Source organism: Desarmillaria tabescens (assembly GCF_030435595.1).
Source record: "Desarmillaria tabescens strain CCBAS 213 chromosome Unknown EV420scaffold_5, whole genome shotgun sequence".
In the NCBI taxonomy this organism is placed as follows: domain Eukaryota; kingdom Fungi; phylum Basidiomycota; class Agaricomycetes; order Agaricales; family Physalacriaceae; genus Desarmillaria; species Desarmillaria tabescens.
In genome coordinates this window covers 163,959-183,121 of record NW_026848304.1, presented here as the reverse complement: position 1 = coordinate 183,121, position 19,163 = coordinate 163,959, and the positions used below count along the sequence as shown (strand labels likewise).

At 48.5% G+C, this 19,163-nt stretch overlaps 7 protein-coding genes across 7 annotated transcripts; 4 read left to right on the top strand and 3 right to left on the bottom strand.

The window, feature by feature from the left end:
- Nucleotides 1-42: 42 nt before the first annotated feature.
- EV420DRAFT_1617764 (Pep3/Vps18/deep orange family-domain-containing protein) lies at nt 43-3,836 on the top strand (the record flags this gene model as incomplete). The annotated part of the gene is made up of 12 exons (XM_060475275.1): nt 43-61; nt 111-226; nt 281-968; nt 1,022-1,126; nt 1,174-1,394; nt 1,445-1,612; nt 1,659-1,856; nt 1,906-2,079; nt 2,136-2,297; nt 2,346-2,926; nt 2,977-3,307; nt 3,360-3,836. The coding sequence occupies 12 exons, from the start codon at nt 43-45 to the stop codon at nt 3,834-3,836; spliced, it is 3,240 nt and encodes a 1,079-aa protein (XP_060336006.1).
- A 38-nt stretch (nt 3,837-3,874) lies between these two features.
- On the bottom strand, nt 3,875-4,798 carry EV420DRAFT_930396 (Cgr1 family-domain-containing protein). Its single transcript, XM_060484030.1, has 4 exons — nt 4,340-4,798; nt 4,155-4,283; nt 4,028-4,100; nt 3,875-3,979 (listed from the first exon to the last, which is right to left on the bottom strand). Exons 1-4 carry the CDS (start codon nt 4,570-4,572, stop codon nt 3,914-3,916), a joined length of 501 nt encoding a protein of 166 aa, XP_060336005.1. The 5' UTR covers nt 4,573-4,798; the 3' UTR covers nt 3,875-3,913.
- EV420DRAFT_1512142 (transcription factor IIIC subunit delta N-term-domain-containing protein) lies at nt 4,542-7,672 on the top strand. The gene is made up of 15 exons (XM_060471629.1): nt 4,542-4,798; nt 4,848-4,992; nt 5,045-5,129; nt 5,182-5,266; nt 5,316-5,403; nt 5,454-5,559; nt 5,606-5,712; nt 5,763-5,959; nt 6,006-6,397; nt 6,456-6,595; nt 6,646-6,785; nt 6,809-6,893; nt 6,970-7,089; nt 7,145-7,363; nt 7,419-7,672. Exons 1-15 carry the CDS (start codon nt 4,670-4,672, stop codon nt 7,631-7,633), a joined length of 2,253 nt encoding a protein of 750 aa, XP_060336004.1. The 5' UTR covers nt 4,542-4,669; the 3' UTR covers nt 7,634-7,672.
- A 52-nt stretch (nt 7,673-7,724) lies between these two features.
- Nucleotides 7,725-9,565, top strand: EV420DRAFT_930345 (uncharacterized protein). The gene is made up of 3 exons (XM_060484029.1): nt 7,725-8,494; nt 8,547-8,597; nt 8,681-9,565. Exons 1-3 carry the CDS (start codon nt 7,857-7,859, stop codon nt 9,267-9,269), a joined length of 1,278 nt encoding a protein of 425 aa, XP_060336003.1. The 5' UTR covers nt 7,725-7,856; the 3' UTR covers nt 9,270-9,565.
- Nucleotides 9,566-10,680: 1,115 nt separating this feature from the next.
- Nucleotides 10,681-13,799, bottom strand: EV420DRAFT_1617763 (secretory pathway protein Sec39-domain-containing protein; the record flags this gene model as incomplete). The annotated part of the gene is given in 8 exon segments (XM_060475274.1): nt 10,681-11,103; nt 11,142-11,592; nt 11,649-11,762; nt 11,943-11,995; nt 12,034-12,476; nt 12,499-12,574; nt 12,594-12,936; nt 13,012-13,799. The coding sequence occupies 8 exon segments, from the start codon at nt 13,797-13,799 to the stop codon at nt 10,681-10,683; spliced, it is 2,691 nt and encodes an 896-aa protein (XP_060336002.1).
- A 414-nt stretch (nt 13,800-14,213) lies between these two features.
- Nucleotides 14,214-15,576, top strand: EV420DRAFT_1475224 (carbon-nitrogen hydrolase; the record flags this gene model as incomplete). The annotated part of the gene is made up of 8 exons (XM_060469269.1): nt 14,214-14,284; nt 14,332-14,438; nt 14,496-14,734; nt 14,791-14,830; nt 14,884-14,957; nt 15,015-15,272; nt 15,332-15,447; nt 15,501-15,576. 8 exons carry the CDS (start codon nt 14,214-14,216, stop codon nt 15,574-15,576), a joined length of 981 nt encoding a protein of 326 aa, XP_060336001.1.
- A 169-nt stretch (nt 15,577-15,745) lies between these two features.
- EV420DRAFT_1617761 (NRDE-2, necessary for RNA interference-domain-containing protein) lies at nt 15,746-19,122 on the bottom strand (the record flags this gene model as incomplete). Its single annotated transcript, XM_060475273.1, is given in 9 exon segments — nt 15,746-15,972; nt 16,034-16,144; nt 16,204-16,375; nt 16,395-16,837; nt 16,878-16,990; nt 17,040-17,816; nt 17,871-18,619; nt 18,670-18,758; nt 18,804-19,122. 9 exon segments carry the CDS (start codon nt 19,120-19,122, stop codon nt 15,746-15,748), a joined length of 3,000 nt encoding a protein of 999 aa, XP_060336000.1.
- Nucleotides 19,123-19,163: the final 41 nt, after the last annotated feature.

The following is a 19,163-nucleotide window of genomic DNA, read 5'->3' as shown; positions in this document are numbered from 1 at the left end:
TGCCTTTTCAGGTCTCAGTAGTATTGCACAGACACTGGACTCATGTTTGACGACTGTAAGCGTATCTTCTCCTGTAATCCCAAGATATTCTTTGACTGATACACAAAAAGATGTAGAACACGCAACGGTGGCCTCTTCGGTGCCATTTGCCTTGCCACCTATCCAATATGAGGGCTTCGAACCAGGACCGCATGAGCAGGAGGAAACTGGAGAGTCAGACTTGCCCGTGTGTCGCAATCACTGTTAAATGTGAATTCTGCTTCATGATTTACTTCTATAGATCGACGCCAACTACGATGGGATTACAGCACCAGTATTCAGTATTGGCCAAGTGCAGTGTGCAATCAATGCGCCGCTTGTCTCACTTGTCGTCTGCTCGGATGTCCTCGTCATGGCTCTCAAATCCAATGTTCTCATCATAATTGAACTCTCTCGTCCAGACCAGCCAATACGAATCCAAATTCCAAGGAAAGAAACGGATATGACGATCTACAAATTATTCGTGGATCCTTCCGGCAGGCATATAGTCATCACTTCACTGCAGGGAGAGAATTGGTATCTCTTCAAAACCTGGAAGAGACCAAAACAGCTGAAGACCTACAAGATGGTTATTGAGAGCATCGCTTGGAACAAGACTGCCCTTCTTTCTAACGCTCATCCAACGTCGACTCGCGAAATGCTTATTGGGGCGCGTAATGGTACAATTCTGGAGGCTATCTTGGACTCTGAAGATGACTTTTTCAAGTCTCACGAAAGATATCTGCAACCCATGTTCTCCCTTCCCGAAAGGCAGCCAATTACAGGCATCAAGTTCGACTTTTTTCCGCCGTCTGACCCGAAGAAGGCTCTAGTTGTAGCAACTACCCCGTCGAGGATATACCAGTTTATTGGGACACCTGACCGCAGGTCAGATGATGGTGGTCGCGTCTTCTCCAGCTTCTTTTCCAGCTACCGGGATAGTGCTCCAAGTTCGTGTATACAACTTTTCTTAGGATTTTGCGTTGAAGGAAGCCATGAACAGGGATCCTTGAGCTACCTGGAGACCTGACTTATTCAGAATTGCATTACTACACACCCAACGCAGAGCAAGCATTCTCGCTCCCTCGATCAATGGCATGGTTGACGGGTACGTCTTTGACTGGTCAATTGAGACCTGTTTTCACATTCGCTTAGCCCCCGGAATATATCATGGAAACCTGAATTTCGATTCAACTTCAGACGATTTCATTGACGCTGCCGACGTTCTCCCTTATCCCGCACTATCATCCCTCTCTACTAACGCGCCTCTGTCAATATCGCTTAGTCAATTCCATTTCATCATGTTATATCAAGATCGGGTTGTGGGCATATGCCATCTCGATGACAAGCTCGCTTATGAGGAATCATTGCCTCTTGTAAGTCTTCCAGGTCATCAAAGAATATGAATTTGATTAATGTTGAGCAGAAACCGGAAGAGGAAGTTGTTGGACTAACCGCAGATCCCGTTCGAAAGACTTACTGGATTTATACCAATCAGTCGATATACGAATTGCTATTAGGAAACGAGGATCGTGATGTGTGGAAAATATATCTGGAGAAAGGGCAATTTGACATGGCACTGAAATATTCCAAGGTCAATATATTCGTGTGGTCTGTCATGCATACTAATTGACATCTAGACGGCTACGCAACGCAACCACATACTTTCAGCACAAGGAAATGCATTCTTTGAAGAGACCCGCTACTTCCAAGCCGCTCAATGCTATGCTCAGTGTTCAGTACCATTCGAGGAAGTAGCGTTAAAGTTCTTGGATGTCGGTGAACATGATGCTTTACGGTCCTATCTCATCTCTAGACTAGAGAGAACAAGGAGAAAGGCAAGCCTCCATTTTTAGAACCAGTGGTATCCATTAATGGATTGTCTAGGACCTAACCCAGCGTCTTATGCTGGCTACTTGGCTCGTCGAGTTTTACCTGAGCAAATGCAATGAATTGGATGACGTTGTGGCGTCTGAATCCGTTTCTCATGATGTTGAGAACCTGCAGACGGAGAAAACTATTCTAGAAGACGACCTACGGCAGTTCTTTGAAACTTACAAGGTTTGTCTCGCAGGCTTTTGGGTAAGAAAATATCTCATCAGGAAACCGAAATGTAGCAAAATCTCGATCCTCAGACGACCTACGAACTCATTCAGGGCCATGGCCGAACTGATATGTATTTGCATTATGCAACAGTGATCGGCGACTTTGACAGAGTAATTGAACATTGGGTTCTGGAGGAAGAATGGTCTAAAGCCCTGGACGTCATTAACCGGCAGGTATGTTGGCATCGTATGTCTCCTGTACAGGGCACTGACAGCAAACAGACAGATCTTAGTCTCTATTACCGGTTCGGGCCTGTGCTCATGCGCAACGCCCCACGAGAAACCGTGGATTCTTGGTTAAAACAACTATCCCTTGATCCACTGAAGCTAATCCCCTCCCTCCTTCAAGTGCAACACGCACTTCGTGATCCGTTATCCCCGAATCACGCTATACGATACCTCAATCATGTTGTGTTCGAACAGCATAACACATCCCCTACTTTGCATAATCTTCTCATCACCTTTTACGTGTCACCTACCTCGCCATCATCTTCCCCTGTGGATGATGGTCCTCTTCTTCGATTCTTGACTAATGCCCCGTGCGACCCATTGACGGATAAACCTTACTATGACCTGGACTATGCTCTGCGGCTGTGCAAGCAGACCGGACGCACGCAACCATGTGTTCACATTTATTCGAAGATGGGGCTGTGGGAGAATAGTGTTGACCTGGCCCTGGAAAAGGGCGATTTGGAACTGGCACAAATCAATGCTGATATGCCTGAACAGGATATACCTTTGCGCAAGAAGTTGTGGCTAAAGATTGCCCGATACGTTGTTCAAGACAAAAAGGATATCAAAACGTTTGCTCCTAGTGTTTCGTTTACTCTACTTCTGCTAATTTTTGCCCCAGGGCAATGCGGTTTTTGGAGAACACTGATCTCCTCAAAATTGAAGATATACTTCCCTTCTTCCCCGACTTTGTTGTTATCGACGATTTCAAAGAAGAAATAGCGCATGCGCTAGAAGGATATTCGTCGCATATCGATACCCTCAAGAGCGATATGGACGAAGCTACACGGACCGCAGAAGAGATCAAAGAAGATATTGCGGCGCTGAAAAATCGCTTTGTGACTATCGACGCCGGAGAATCCTGTTCGTCGTGTTCCCATCTCTTGCTAACTCGGCAGTTCTATATCTTCCCCTGTCGCCATGCGTTCCACGCGGATTGTCTAATCGGTCTCGTAAGTAATCTTTCCGTTACATTGACATTCATCGGACCAACATTTTTTTCAGGCAAAGGAATACCTTCCACCTCATTCATTGCGAAGAATGATTACTCTGCAGAACGAACTGGTGAAGGGAGCAGCTGGAAACCCTCCAAATGTATCCAGTGCACCCAATCCCAGTCAGAATAACCCTCGAAATCCCCAGTCACGTACTTTGCTCTCTTCAAACTTTCCCAACCCTCTTCAGAATGGCACTCGGGCTGCAAACTTGTTGGGCCGTAGTGTACTATCAGCCGGGGACAAACTCAGGGATCTCATCATTCCAGATGCACTTGCCGCCGCGGTCTCGCCGTCTGTGTGGATTCCTGGTATGGGTGGCCGAAAGAGCGAGATCGATACTGACGGAGAAAGGAAGGTAGAGAAGCTGAGAGCGGAGTTGGACAACATGTTGGCATGTAATTGTCCATTGTGCGAAAGCGTGATCGTTGGTTTGGATAAACCGTTTGTCAAGGAGGGTGAGGTGGACACGACGTGGACGTTGTGATTGTATTTATGCACTGTCGTTTAGCATCACGGATATTATACTATTACATACAGAGAATCTGGAAGCTCAGTCAACGGTTACCCATTAATCTTTTTGCTTCTGCCAGCTTTTCTCCGTAGTCGAGCTGCTTTTCTGGCACCCATCTAAAACTCTGTTAATATAAGGGTGGACGCGGAAAGGGAAAGCGTAACCTTGGCTTTCTCTTCCTCCAGTCGCCGTTTCTCTTCCGCGGCCTTTCTCCTCTCTGATGTTATTTCCTTCCGGCTATACGAAATAAAGAATGAACATTGTCTCTGGCTTGAGAGAGTCACTGCATACCGCGTAATTTCGGCTTGCTTTTCTTCCTTCAACTCTTTCTCTAGCTTCTTGATAGACATAGCTTTCTTCGCTTTCTCCATGCGATCATCCCAGCTCTTGGATTTCCGTCCGGTAGATGCAAGACTTCGCCTGAAGAAGGAAAATGTTGGCATTCGAGATATCTGTTTCGTAAATAGTGAACTCACGCTGTAGCAGACTTTAGAGGCTTCCAGGATTTAGCTGAAACTCGTCCATTTGACGAACCACGCAATGGAATTGGGCTGACACCAGGCGTCGACGAAGTATCCATGATAGCGAATAGAGAGGAAGAGAATAATAGCCGAGCGAACTTTTGCGCAAGGGAAAAATTGTTTGCACCTGTTGCAGGGAAAACGGCACACCGGACCGAACTTGACTTGGAATTTCTACTTTCCTTCATTCCGCTTTCATCTTTTCCAATGCCATCTCTGGAGAAAGGTATCTAGGATTCATGTTCTGCTGATTTTCCAGGTCAACTGTATAATCGGAAGGACACAATGTCACTCTATGCGGTACATACGGCCCTGAATCTACCGACAGCAACATCACACCCCTCCTCGAATTGTGTGCAATGGTCGTCCGATGGTCAAGTAGTGATTGCCACCAAGTCGGCTGTACACATAATGGTGTGTGGCGACAAACTCACCCATGGAACCTTCTAATGGGAAATCTTAGACACCAGACCATGGAATCAATTTCGATACGACGTCGGTTCTCAGGTCTGTTGGTGAAGCGGGAGGTATACCTCATGTCGGCTGGTTCCGCACGTTGATTCAGTTGGATAAAACCGCAACTTTGAGATGGCCCGAACATTCACAAGGCGCGCTCTTTATTTCTTACGCACACAGTACGAACTGACATATACCTTGAAGAGTGGGCTGCGAACTCCTTAGGATCGATAGATGTCTCTTTGTTGGCGGTGACCATCTCACCGACATGCGTAACCGTTGACGCGGGGTATGACCCTACATGTAGCTCAATGAAATGATGAATGCTCACCGTTTGACAGATGCGTACTTGCAACTCTAAGTTCAAACATGGATCTAGTGCTCTGGGTATCAAGCAAAAATGCCCTAAAAGGAGAATGGACGAGAGTTGGTGCTTCCATAAAATCTAAGAGCAAACCTGCTGACTACAATCCAGACCCATGATGTAACGACCTTCCTAATGAAAGAATACGCGTCGGGTGATGAAACCGACGTGTCTAAAGTCCTCAAGGCCCAAATTATCAGTATGTCCACCTTATACGACGCGTCCAGTCATCATACTTCTATTTTACAGGCATATCGTGGTCTCCTCAGCCCAATTTTGGATTATCACCAGCCCCGTTGATCAATGGGTCATTGCTTGTTGGCGGGAGTCGTGGAGGTTCCCTAGTTTTTATAAGGTCAGAGAACCGAGATTACATTTGATGGTTACTCATTTTCTTGTAGGTATAATGAAGAATACGACGCTCAGCACATACATACTATATCGGTTGCGGAAGGATGGATTACAAATGTGGCATTTTCTTCTTGGACATTGGCTGGGCCTACACGATGTAGGTACGACTCTTATGTGAGCGTGGAATATCTCTCAAGTGAGATACAGGCGAGGCGCATGTAGCATATGCGGTAGCTGATGGCACTATCGGTCTCGTGAAGGTCACTGAAGAGCTCCAAGTCTCGTCAGATGATTTCGGTGAAAACTATGACATCAAATTTTCTTTTTTCAACGAATCAAACATTGGGGAACGTGACGGTCGAGGAGTGACGGCTTTGCAATGGATAGAAGTTCCTGGGAAACCTGTGCGGCTCCATCGTTCATCCGTATCTTTCCCTGACTATCTCCTAGTATGCACTCGTCCACTGTAGACCGAGCACGGTATCTCTGAGCACATGTCCTGCAACAACACCTTTTTCATGGCATGGTACCAGGACCCTTACCTTGAAATATTACAGAGTTTCGGTGGGGTCATCGCCTTTCCTTCCTGTATCAGGCATTCAATACGTGCCCGGGCATGACGCTGTTGCTCTGACTCTTTTTGACGGCTCCATGCATATCATCCATGATGTTACAGATAACCCTTCATGGAACGGTTCCTCGATCACTACCCAGGCACTGTCAGACGCCGTCCGAACAATATTCATTCGCTCTGAAAGTGAAACCATTCAGGATATGGATGATAATCATATTAGTGGCATGGCGCCTTACGATAGCATGGGCAGTTTAGTATGGATTCACGAGTCCGTAATTCCTTTTGGTCGGGTGATCGGCGCCATTGAGTCTGACGTCTTCTTCCAGGGCATCACGAACAGCTGACTTCAGTTATAAACATGATGCACGGCATCAAAGCATGTTCATGGTGGCACAAATATGGGACCAGAGTGGTCATAACAATATCCTTCGAGCCCTAGAACGCACATTGAATTCGGCCCAAGCCTGTATGACGCCTCCCTTCGCTATGGTATCAATTTTCTCATGAGAACCCTAGATACGTCGCCCTTGAATAACCTCCGGCCAATATTCTTTCATATCCGAAGCAAGGATGAAGTATCAGCCTTGTACACCGAGATCCTAAAAATCCTATCAGTCGACCTACCTGATTACTCTACCGGCATTTCTGTTTTTCCAGTGGAGCGGTCCACTACTTCCAGAAACAAGGACATGCTTTCAGAAGGAGTCTGACGAAGCATCTTTTTGGCTGGGATACTCTAATAGCCTTGAGGATGAGGCTTTCAGGTCTCTGATTACCTTTGGGTACGCCGCTACAGTATTCTACATGCTCATGCATTGAATCTAGGGTAGAAATTGTCAGATGACGCCGTGAAACAGGAAGAACTAGGGTATACGGCACAGTCACTTCTGAATACTATCTCGCATCGCGTTCTGCGTACCATGATCCGCCATTTAGCCGCCGTTATGCATTGCCTTACAGGTTCGTCTAGGTAAATTTTCATGAAGGCGCATGTTTAGACTCCGCTTTTTTTTAGAACATGACATTCCCTTCGTGTCGAGGATGGTAGTGCAGTCCCTCCTTCCTGGTTGTCCTCCAGACCTATTATCGGAAGGACAAGATATATCAGAGAAAGTCAAAGCGCTTTTGCCAGATCAGTCATCACACGGATTCGTTGAGCGTTGCCCAGCGTGTCAAGCCGAGATCCCTCTGGAGGATATTACCATGGCGCGTTGTCCTTCTGGTCATACATGGTGTAAGTGTTCTGAATCATATCTGACAAGTTATAAGCTAATGAGATGCAAATACAGCTCGATGTTCCATAACGACTTTTATATTGTCAACACCGTATCTTCGCACGTGCATTGGCTGCACCCGAAAGGCGTTTCTTCCGCCATCATCTTCTAGTGTTCCAGCCATCGGGGATTGGTTGCCAATAGCAGCTAGAGGTTGGGTCGCGGAAGAACTGCTGGAAGCAGTGCATCGTTGCCTTTTTTGCGGAAACACTTTTGTTAGCGTACTGTGAAACCTCGCGACGTGCAAAAATTAGACGTGATGAATGAAGAAGTTATTGATTCACGTCGTTCGTATTTTGATTTCGAAAGATCCTGTCAAGCGCCGCGGTTATGTGGAGGCAGCTACGGAGCCCAAAAGGGAAAGTCCGTTCCGTAAGGGCAAGGTACATTCTGGTTGTATGCATATGTTGACGGAAGATCAGACATGTACTTGGAGTTGGGCTCTCGTTGTCTATGCCTCCCGCCACCATGTTGCGGTCGATGAATTCCCCTCCCGACCCTCATGACGACCACCTTCGCCATCTTCTCGACCAACGCACAACTCGCGCTGACCTTCATTCTCGCGTTCCCTCTCTTTCCGAGTTTTCAGACACGCCTTCAATATACAGTCACCCTTTTTTCTCTCCTCAGCCAGCTGACAGAGAGACCGACTCAAGCAGTCTGGCGTCGCAGTCACTATCCCGCTCGTCGCCCAGGTCAGGCAGGGAGCGGAATCGCATCAACGAACTCGCAGTCAGCATGCTTGACCGAGACGAGGACCCACGCTCGTCTTTTGCTTCTTCCTCTGTATATAACGATGAAGACCAGAACGATTACGATGAAAATGACGAAGATGATGAGCCTATGCCTCGCATGAGCCTTCTTGGTCCAAAGATGCGCTTTCATTCAAAGGCGCCATGGGAATTAGATGAGGGACCAGTGATGGAGGACGAGGCAGAGTCGGATAGATCTCGGGACCAACCGCAGAGCTGTTTTACCCCCGTTCAGACTCTTAATACCGGGAAAACGAGTTTTGAATCCAGAAGATCTCATGGTAAAGGCTCGTTCGAATCGGTGTCGTCCCAAACATCCTACTCCCGGGGACCCCTTCAGTAAGTTCTCACCAAGGCCCTATCTTTTATGTACTAATTGCTGGATTATTAGCGCTCTCTCTCACTCAAGTGCCTCTTCTGCTTCCCTCGGCTTCGCCGCAAAGTGGGTCGCGGACCCCTTTCTCTATTTCGCGTGTGCGATCTCACTCACCCTCTCTTGCACAATCGCCACTCCTTTTACCAAAGTCTTCGCGTTCCCCGCCAGAATCTTATATTTCCTCAATACATGACGTCGGTCCCCTCGATACGAGCTCATCTCGTGTTCGCTCTAACCCTTCTAGACCTTCGTATTCTTCAACTGAAGATGACCCACATCCTTATTCTAATCCTAATCATGCCAGGTCGGCATCAGAACAATCATACGACACGTCGGATATTCTACCTCATCTCGCCTTTCCTGCTGTGCCGCGCAGCGATTCTTATGCGACAGTTACAGAAGCTCAGTATGGAAAGGTTTTTTCTCGCCCTGAGACACCTCAGTCAGAAATGCCAGTCCCGCCAGCTTCTCATAGTCCTTGCTCCATTCAAGGAAAAGAAATCTCCTCTCCCATTTCTGTGCATGGCTCGACGATACGTCCTGTCAACATCTCCCTTCCAAGTGATCCTTCTAATCTCCCAGGATGGACTGATAGGGGGAGCACCCCCCGCTTTTGGACTAATTTCTTTGGAGGAGGCCAGAGCACAGAGATCACGGACCGCTACAGCACAGGCTGCTGCATCCACTCCTAGTGCGACAGATCCTGCTTTTCATTTTCCAACGAAACGAGAACATTAACGGACAGAGCCCAAATAGCGGTGTCGCTTCTAGGGCGAAGAGCTCGGTCCATCAGTGCTGGTGCTCGGGCCAAACAGGCCTTCAACAACATAGTCAGTGGAACCCCTGTTAAGGTTGAACGTCGCGATTCAGAACCGGCTGTTGTCCTACAATCTACAAATTCTGCTGGCTCTTCTCCTGGAGGAAAGGGCTTGAAGCACAAGAAGAGTGGTTTCATGAGACTTTTCAATGGTGGAAAAGAGTCACCAGCCCCCGCCTGTGCCTTCCCTATCTGACGGATATGCTGCTTTCAATGCCCAGCAGTCAACTCAGAAGTCCGTCAAAGCCCCCGTACACCGCATCCCTGTGCCAACACTTTCGCCTAGTCTAACAGGTGACGACTCTACGAAATCCTCGTCCAGCGCCAAACGCATCCATCTCCCGTTATCCATTAAAACCTCGTCATCATCAACTATCGGTCGCCCAACACCCTTCATCGGCAGCAGGGCCACATTTCCCCGAAAGACTCGGTGTTCCTAACCAGTCGATACCACAGAGTGCCCCTGCTAATGTCACGGAGTTCCCTGCACTGAAGCTCAGACCCATATCCACCATGTTCAGCGCCCAATTCGGTGATCACTTGATACCAAGCAGCTCTTTAACGTCTCCAGACCTGGACACGCCCAGCTCTGCCAGCCCCAGTACCGTCGTGTCTCCAACCACTCCTGGATCCTTTTCTCGGTTGAGTGACAAACCCACCGTCGTGAACGAGGACGATGATCAGTCGGCTGTCATCCGTGCTTTACAGGATCAGATCGTGTCTGCGAAGAAGATTTGGCAGCACCACGTATGGGAGCTTGAAGGGCAGATCAGAGACTTGAAAGAAGAGGTCGAACAACTCCACGCCAGTGATAGTAACGAGGGGTATTGCTCTTCTTGCGGGCGGGGTCGCCGACGATGTGCTAATGAACCAGACTCCGCTGATGGAGAATCTAAGAGCATCAGCGTCGTCAATAGACCTAGAGCCCGGACCGGGACAGGCACTTCACGTTTTGGGAGTGCTGTTTAGCTTTTCCGACCTGTCAGCGTGCCGCACCTACAATTGGTACAACCCCTCCATTCGTTTGCCACTCGTTTTGTGGAATCTTCAAAAATATTTTATTATCTATTTCAGTCTACTTTCTGGGACTCTTGTCCTCATTTCGTTAATTATGATTTAACTATGCCTTATACTGTTGTTGTAGCACTCTCTTTTTCTCTCATGACCGGGATTTATTACATATCTCCACTACATAATCCGTTTTGATTTCGCCTTGTCGTCAAAAATCATCGTGTCACTCCTTTCTTTGTCTTGTATATACAACTTCTTCGGCCGGAATTCCTTGTAGACATCACAACTGCCTTGTTTTGAGTAGCTAAACATGTACGTAAATCATAAATTCTCTTCATCAGCTCCGAGAAGCCATCCAATCCCTTTTGAAAACACCCTTGTAGCTTGCGAAGAGACATCATCTCCATCCCTGGGCCGACTCCCACTACGAGAAGTCTCATCGTCAAGATGAGAACGAGGTCTGCCTCTGAACGGAAAGCTTGCCGCCACACTTTTGAAGGTCCTGCTTGCCAATGCTGCCGCATCTGGCGTGCTCAGCAAGGGAGGAGAGGGCATGTGGAAATCTGCAAGCCGTGATCGTAGGGAGAATTCGTGGTGGTCGGCGGTTGCGGCACGTTTTCTAGGTACAGCCGCACCGCCGGCACGCCGACGTTGGGAAAGGCGGGATTCCCGCAGTTCTGTATCCTCCTTTTCTAGTCGTCGCCAAGCAGTGAGTACGTCATGAAGCTGCTCCGGAGGACACAGCTCCAGGGAACGGCCCAAAAGCAATAGCTTCTCTCAACATCATCAAACTCTGGCTGCCGACCCAATTGGAAGCACGCAACCCAGCATACCTCGCTAGCTTCCTGGACCTTGGACACGTCTGCATTGGAGGAGCGTAACGCGAGGACTGCGTTGATCATGCATTCGCTAGTCTGGTATGCACGCGTAAAGTCCTCGTTCTGCAACGCAGTATCTGCAAGCATAGCCAATGTCTTCACTTCAGCCGTAACGTCCCCCCGGAATCCGAGCATGTATACCAACTCCAAGATGACCTCCGTGTGCTTGTATGCATCAGCGTTGCTAGAAAGGACCCGAGACACGAGAGATAAGCGGTCTTTCGTAAGTCGAATCTCGATGGGAGAGATGGGAATCCCAGGCCGGGACATCACATTAAATGATGACAGCCGGGATGTTGCTTCGATGAACTCTTTTTCTTTTCTGATTCGGTCCGACATGTGGGGCACATCCAGACTAGTAGAAAAAAACATGCATGAGCACCATCATGGAAAAGGTACGTTGAAGCTTACCATTCATAAGCAAGTTTCATATCGCCGACTTTATAGCTCCCTGAGCTGGCGTTGTCGTAAAACTCCCGAACGCATGTTAGGCATATATCCTTCAATAGTTGTCGTATCAAGCACCTGAAATGTTACGGTTGGATTGTAGCAGTGCCTTGGCAATATCGAATTCTGGCTCATTATAAATTTACAAGTACGGGACAAGGAGTAAAATATACGCACTGCCAGAAATTAACAGTCCATTGAAAAATATCCGAGTAACCTCTTCTTGCGATAAGAGACCGAAAGCACCTCGCAGGTCACTGTTGCCCCTTCCAGACTAGCTTGATCATGTCTTCAAGAAGCCACTCCCAATCCTCCCGGGTAATTTAGCTTATCTGCAAGTACCACCTACTCGGCGAGCCATTCTATTGGCCCATGCCCTCTGCTCAGCCTCATCATTCATGCTTTGGAGGAACCATCTGAGCGGCGCTGCAACACTCCATCGAGAAAGTATCTCCCCCGACTCCAAATGGACATCAAGAATGTCTAGGGCTCGTGAAAGTGAGGACAAGGGTAAAGGTTTGAAGAAGACAAGTAGATCTGATGCTGTACACCGCGGCCGAGCGATCGTCGGTGTCACAAAATCACCCAGCGACGCAATTGTTGTATCAGCAGCATCGCCATCCAAATCTTCGTACTTTGACAGATCCCAAGCCGGCAAACATTCGAAGATGCGGCTCATTGTGGGCCACTCGTCGAGACTGACGCTTCCATATAGACAGGCGAGTGCCAGACGGGCCATGTCCTCGTCATCTTTGATAATCCTCTGGGAACTGGGCATGGTGGGTTTGGAACCTTCAAAAATGGCAGCGACCACAGTCTAGTGACGCGGTGAGAATATAGTCATAGAGAAGGTCTTTGTGAATTTGTGAATTTGGATTTCCTGCACTGTTCTGCTCGTGACTCGAGGACATAGAGATACGGCATGACAAGGTGTAACATATCCGCCGCAACAGTTTCTGGAGTCGAATGGGATAGATACGCCCGAATGACCGCGCGCGAATCCATGCTCTTCCAATTGCTCAGTGTCCAGTCGTCGGGCGAATCACCGGTAGGTGCATCGTAAACGAGACGCGTTAGCAGACTCAATTCTTCGCCAAGCTCGTCAAGGCCTGGCACTCCCTGAGATGCGCCATGTTGCACCACTGCTAGGGCTGTATCAATCATTCCTGTCGACGAGATGATTTTGTCGACACGATTGCTATACCAACCCGATAATTCCTCCAATGTCATTAGATTGTTGTGCGTCTGAGGACTATGCGTGGATGATTCTATTTCTTCAAGAATTCCAAGGGAAGTTGTGGCTGCTTGGAAGTACGGAATGTAAGACGTATCCCCAATATTCTTGTCCTTCCACGGCGCCCCTTCTTCCGTGTTCTCACCAAACTTGACCCGAGGAAGAAACTCGAGGTACTCGAGAGGATCTGCGAAGCCCGGGATACTGTCATATATGACGAATCGGTGTACCCAGAGAACCGAACCATGCCGCTGGAGTAGAATATGCAAGCAACGGAAATATTGGTGGAGTGCTAATTGACATGCTGAATGAATCAATTCTTCAGTGATGAAGTGGGAAAGCGGAACAGGGAACTGTGGGGATTTGGACGAGTCATGGGACACTTTCACAGTCGTTTGGTCGGCCCAGGGATCATCCTCCCATTCCGTTATCTCGTCGTCTGCGTCATCGCCACTTTCTTCTGGAGCCACCTTACACATTTCAATGAAAGTATTCAGCCTGTCCAAACGCTGAAGAAGCAGGCCATGAAGGCGACATAATTGCGCGTCACCGGGAAGGTCGTGAAAATAGGCTACCGCTGGATCAGGCCGGTAAGAGTCGTTCTTCTCCAACAACACGGCTGCATTATCCAGTGATTCGATTGACCGGGGACTGGAAAGGTGGGAAAGGGCATCCTTGCCCCGCTGGAAGGCCTGCTTCGTTCTTTCGAGGCCGACATCAAGCAAGGCTTGCTGGACTGACACGTCGTCAACCAGTCTGTCATAGCAAGCAGCAGCGACCCAGAGGTCGTCGGGAACAGAATGGAGATGTTCACCAACATTGTCGACAGTGAGCTCGCTGTCTGAGAGAGCGAGCCAAGACGTGCAGGAAGAAGAAGCCATACTGGTCCGGATCCGACAGCCGACACGCGCTTGGGCAACACGCGGATTCCAGGTTGCCTGTTACCCGGTGATCCACCGCCACTCGGACGAACTCTGCGATAATAATGGTTACTATTCAACGTTCGACATTATATTCATCTTCAATGTGTGACCGCTTACGGCTGAAGATTCTCCCTGGTTCTCTTCTGCTTTGTTCTATCTTCGTGGCCTATACGTCAATAAAACCCGAGATTCCGGCTCCTGCAGATTCTGTAGTACTAGTCGCGATATGGAATCTACATTCACAGGACACTGCGGTCAAGTTTGGTTACACTATCCAATTGGCTAAGATACCCTGCCACCAGGTCTCATCAAAGAAATATATATAAGACGCAGACTCAGAAGGAAATCCTTATCTCCAGTTCCAACTTGAGGATGCCTATCTCACTCAATCCTTCCCACTCTAACAAACAGATCTTCAAGGTCGCCGCAGTTCAGGCTGAACCGTATGCCCCTCGTCCTCCCTAGTTACTGTCCGTGCTCATTGGCATAGTGTATGGCTTGACCTTCAAGGCGGGGTCGAAAAGACGATCCGAATCATCCATGAAGCGGCTGCTGAGGGAGCCAAGATTATCGGTTTCCCAGAAGTCTTTATTCCTGGTAAGTAAATTCCCTAAGCTTATGCTCAGAGGCGAAATTTTAACCAACGTTCCAAAGGCTACCCCTGGACTCCATGGGCTAACAACTTTGTTGACGCCCAAGTTGTACTCAAGGACTATCAAGCCAATTCAATGCCTCTTCAATCCCCGGAAATGGATAGAATCCGAGAGGCCGTTAAAGAGGCTGATGTTAACATAGTCCTCGGGTTTTCTGAGCGCGACGGGAGTTCCCTTTACATCGCTCAGGTCACTATTACATCCGACGGGAACATCGCGAACCACAGGCGTAAGATCAAGGTCTGCATACTTAGTCTGCTATCTACTATCAAGCCAATGACTTCTTTGATATACAGCCCACTCATTATGAGAAAACCGTTTTCGGGGATGGAAGCGGTATTTCTGTTATCTTAATACAATACAACCAGCTGATAATCTCCTCGCGATAGCCCAGTCTATCTACAATGTAGTTCAGACCCCGTATGGAAGGCTCGGATCTTTGAATTGCTGGGAGCACATCCAGGTTTGCCGCGCAGTCCTCCTCCTTTCTTCCGACAAGTTGTTCAACAACATTTTCCAGCCGTGGTTGAAGACCCACTTCTACTCTCAATACCCGCAGATCTTCGTGGGAGGATGGTGGCCTGCGTTTCCACCTCTGACCGGCGGATCGCCCTACATCGTCAGTGGTGAGGCTTCCAGCCGGATGAGTCAACTCGTGTCTATGGAAGGGGGCCTATTCGGCCTAGTTTGCTGCCACGTCGTCACTGAAGCAGGTGCTCGCAAAATGAAAATGCTCGGCTTTCCATGGTTCAAATTCCCTGGTGGAGGGTTTTCCGTCGTAAGCCGAGTTTCACTCAAAAGTATCAATCCTAATCATGTGGAAGATATACGGGCCAGACGGCGTCTGCATTAACCGATCCTGTCGATCCTGGGAAGGAGGTCGTCCTATACGCAAATATTTCCCTGGACAAGATCGATGATGTTAAGCTCGTCGCCGATGTCATGGGGAACTAGTAAGCTCTTGATTCCACTTTTTATGTAAAGTCGTTCCTAAATCGGTCTATAGTTCTCGCTTTGACCTGTTTCATACCGTAGTTCACGGTAAAAATTGGAAGCCCGTTGCTTACCGTGAACCGGACTGAAGATGCTGCCGCTAAAGTTCAACAGGTAGAGGTCAACAATTACTGGGAACGGCTCAATCGTGCCTAGTAAACTATAATCGTAGTCAACGCTTCATAAATAGTTCTTTCATCCGTCGTCTACGTTGTACTATATCATACATCAACCTGCCAGTGTTCTCACCCCCCCCCTTCAGTATGGCTTCAATCTTCGCAACTCTCGTGCATTTCTCTCGATCTCGGACTCTTTTCCGCTATCTTCCGCGTCATCACTACTTCCACCTGCTTCAACTGATTGTATCTGCACATCGAGTTCCTGCCTCATCCTGATGCCTCTCTCCCCCATCGTGTTGACAAAGGTATGAAGTTCGTGAGCACTGAAAACACTTCGCAAATGGTCAAAAGCCAAAAGGTATAGGTCTATAACACAGTCCAAACAGGTCAATTGTATGTTGATTCCACTGCGAGCATTTATAGCTACCTTTGGCCAACGGGCATTCTCCAATAGCACGAAAGAGCAATTTCTTTGCTTTTTGCAACTGTCCGGCTCGAATCTCAAACTCAATATAGATGCGCCACAATATCAGGCTTGCTCTCGTCCTAGAACATAATGCATGAGATACTTAAGATCCAGAGTAAACTGAGCCTTACCTTCACTTTCCACTGCTGCCGCCAACCCACTCCGAGTACGCTCAATTTCACCTTCCCATCTTCCACTCTGCCACTTCGCCACCCACACTTCTTCGATTCGTCGGCATACATCCTTCTCCTCTCCAGGGTTTTCGCCCAACATATCTCTGACGCGTCCCCAAATGCCTTGTCCCTTTTCACCCTCTAGGAACAAGCCTAAATATTATGGAATTGCTAGGATACTTTCGCAGCGCTGGACCGGCTCGATCTCTCAGTATAGAAGGGGTCATCGGGCGTTTCAAGACGCATCCATGCCGGAAAATGAATAAAAGAGAAGCAACGGTCATGCTTTCGTGCGCGACACCAACAGCTTCGTGCATGGACTGGTCAAACACAAGCAGACTTTGGGTGAGGTCGTCCGATGTTAGCAGCTCAAGTAGAGCTCGTAACTTTACCCAAGCTTCTTTGTCTTTCCAGGCCGAATGCTTGTGATTGGAGATATCGTCCAGGTTTCTTTTGGCTCGAAGGATAGCGACTCCCCCTTGTCCTGCAACACTCGCAGCTTTGAATATGACAGACATGGCCGCGTCAGATTTCTGGTCAAGCCATTCCATCTCTGTCCAGTCCCACCACAGCCTACCCGACCAGGGTTGGTCTAACGAAACCGGAGAAGACACAAGAACCGTCGCATAAACTTTTCGAAGCCTCGTCGAACCGGCCTCTCTTGCGTTCTAAACAAGCATGCCCTGCCCAGTGCGGCAGAGAATCGCGAGCCGTAGATAGAAATATTCGGGAAATCTTAAGTGCACTAAAGGCAACGTCAGTGACCATGCGTGTTCTCGTGAGAGTTCTCTTGCCTCTTCACGCTCGAGGCAGCTTCAAAGGCCAAAGTTATGAGATCCCACTCATGATCCTCAGGCCCTAGCCTAAGCTGATTAAGAACCCTCCTGGTGAACTCCTGGTCGAGCCCATCCAGGTCTATTTTTGAGCAAAGTCCATCACCGGAGAGAGCATCGTCTAGTGGACCTAATACGCCGTAACCCCAGCATTTGACAGGTATCGAACCACGAGCATATTGTATCTCGCGGCCAACTAAAACACCGGAATACGAATCCGCGGACACAGTATTGCGCGTTTCGTCGGGAAAAACGGCATTCAGATATCCAGGATTCGTCAGGTGCATGCAATTCCACCGATCATCCCAATTGGCTTCATGAGGCGAGTCCGAGAAACCGGGAACATGAAGGCCGAGAAAAGACAGCCAAGTCAACCGAAATACGTCCTTTCCGTGAGTGGTTTGTAATTGCAAAAGGAGTGGTCGGATATCCGAGAACATGATGGTGGAATATGGATCCCAGTCGTCTTCTTCGGTGGCCCGACTAGGAATATACGTCGCCCGGTCTGACTTGAATTCAATTCGAGCCCACCGACGATATGGGTCAGAGTCATCTGAGGGGGGTGGTGTTGACGCTAGCGCCGGTGCCTCTCCTTTTTTACCTGAAGATACCCAATGAGCCCATCCTTTAGAACCAGGCTCACCGAACCGGGAAACTTCTGATTCCCAGAACTCTTCCAGAGCATCCAAAATACTACTCATTGGTAATCCATATAGAGCTTGGGGAAGTTCGAACGTCCTGAAATGGGAAATTAGGATACTGCGTGATAGTTCGGAAACAATCAGTACCCACAATTCAGCTTGGGCTTGAAACAGGGCTGTGGCGCGTTCGACAAAGCCTGCCGCACGGAGGGCCGTCGCTGAGCGCCAAAACACCCGAACTTTGCTCACCTCATCGTCCCCCAGAGCATCAAGGACACGTTTAGCTACGTCAACGATGTGGTCGATGCCATTAGTTTCATTTCTGATTTTCCACTCTAGCCATTCCATCCATATTTCGATTCCACCAAGCTTGAACGCGTCCTCCCATTCCTCTTGCACCTTGGCTTTAGTCCAAATCTCTTCACCCGCTCTAAGATACTTGAGCCGAAGAGGTTTTGACGCGGTGTTACGAACATCCGACGACAATGCACGAGAAAGTATCGATATGGTAATTTCTGCGCGCACTCTTGCAGAGTTTTTAGACGCAATAGGAACATTTGACAATGTCCGCCACAGAAGTTGTAACCAAGTAGCGACAGATGAAGGATCATCGCTGAGTTGCTGTTCAAGTGTCTTGATCACAGTTGTCGGGCCCACCGTATCGGCATCCTCCTCTGAAATGTCCGAGTCTTCAGCAGCTGATCCCTCAGAGCCTGAAGACGACTCGGAATGGGAACCACCAGTGATCGAGCGGTATGATTGTTGGCTACGTTCTCGAATGGAAGAGATGCGCAGAAAGCCGGTCTCGTCTAATTGGAAACGGTCACTATGCCCCAGTATTCGTCGAGTAGGCGCAGAAGTCACAAGGTTACGAGCCTTTGAATCCGTTAGGCTCGGACCCTTTCTTGCTTCAATTTCATCGAAGGAAAAATGGGGTGAAATCAACGTACATTCCGTCTGTGCATTCCAATCTCAATACCTTGAGGCCCCCTGTACAACACAGTCAAATTTGGAGGTAGACCCAGTACATTTCTGCCACCTTTTCCATGATTAGATGCCATAGAGTATTCTAGCAACGACGTACGGTTGATGCACTTGTATCTGGGAACATCGCCCTTGTGCAGACTTCCGTACTGCAAATTCAACGGGTCTCCACGCCTGTCCGAGTAGAAAAAGCGCGTCTCCGAGACCTCATCCGCCTCTGTGGACTTTCTATCACGGTGCTCGCGCCTGTATTTCTTTACCTTCTCCCGCGTTGTTTCTTTCTTGGAGTCTTTCTCCCTATGACTGTGTTTGCGGTGTTTGCTGTCGTCGCGCGGCCGACTAGGACCCGGTTCGTTGCTTGGGTCTTCTGGAAATGACCCGAAAGAAGGAGGGAATGATGAAAATGAGGGCGCAGACATGGATACGAATATAGCGATGATGATGCGTCGTGCTTGAAGAA

Bases quoted from the DNA above. Each gene is read 5' to 3' on its own strand.
- EV420DRAFT_1512142 (XM_060471629.1), top strand. From the start codon at position 4,670: ATGTCACTCTATGCGGTACATACGGCCCTGAATCTACCGACAGCAACA. The intron at 5,130-5,181 runs GTATGACCCTAC...ACCGTTTGACAG, and splicing joins TGCGTAACCGTTGACGCGGG to ATGCGTACTTGCAACTCTAA. The intron at 5,267-5,315 runs GTTGGTGCTTCC...ACTACAATCCAG, and splicing joins TAAAAGGAGAATGGACGAGA to ACCCATGATGTAACGACCTT.
- EV420DRAFT_930345 (XM_060484029.1), top strand. From the start codon at position 7,857: ATGCCTCCCGCCACCATGTTGCGGTCGATGAATTCCCCTCCCGACCCT. The intron at 8,495-8,546 runs GTAAGTTCTCAC...CTGGATTATTAG, and splicing joins TACTCCCGGGGACCCCTTCA to CGCTCTCTCTCACTCAAGTG. The intron at 8,598-8,680 runs GTGGGTCGCGGA...CTTTTACCAAAG, and splicing joins TCCCTCGGCTTCGCCGCAAA to TCTTCGCGTTCCCCGCCAGA.
- EV420DRAFT_930396 (XM_060484030.1), bottom strand. From the start codon at position 4,572: ATGAAGGAAAGTAGAAATTCCAAGTCAAGTTCGGTCCGGTGTGCCGTT. The intron at 4,284-4,339 runs GTGAGTTCACTA...TTCCTTCTTCAG, and splicing joins CCTCTAAAGTCTGCTACAGC to GCGAAGTCTTGCATCTACCG. The intron at 3,980-4,027 runs GTTACGCTTTCC...ACAGAGTTTTAG, and splicing joins TGGAGGAAGAGAAAGCCAAG to ATGGGTGCCAGAAAAGCAGC.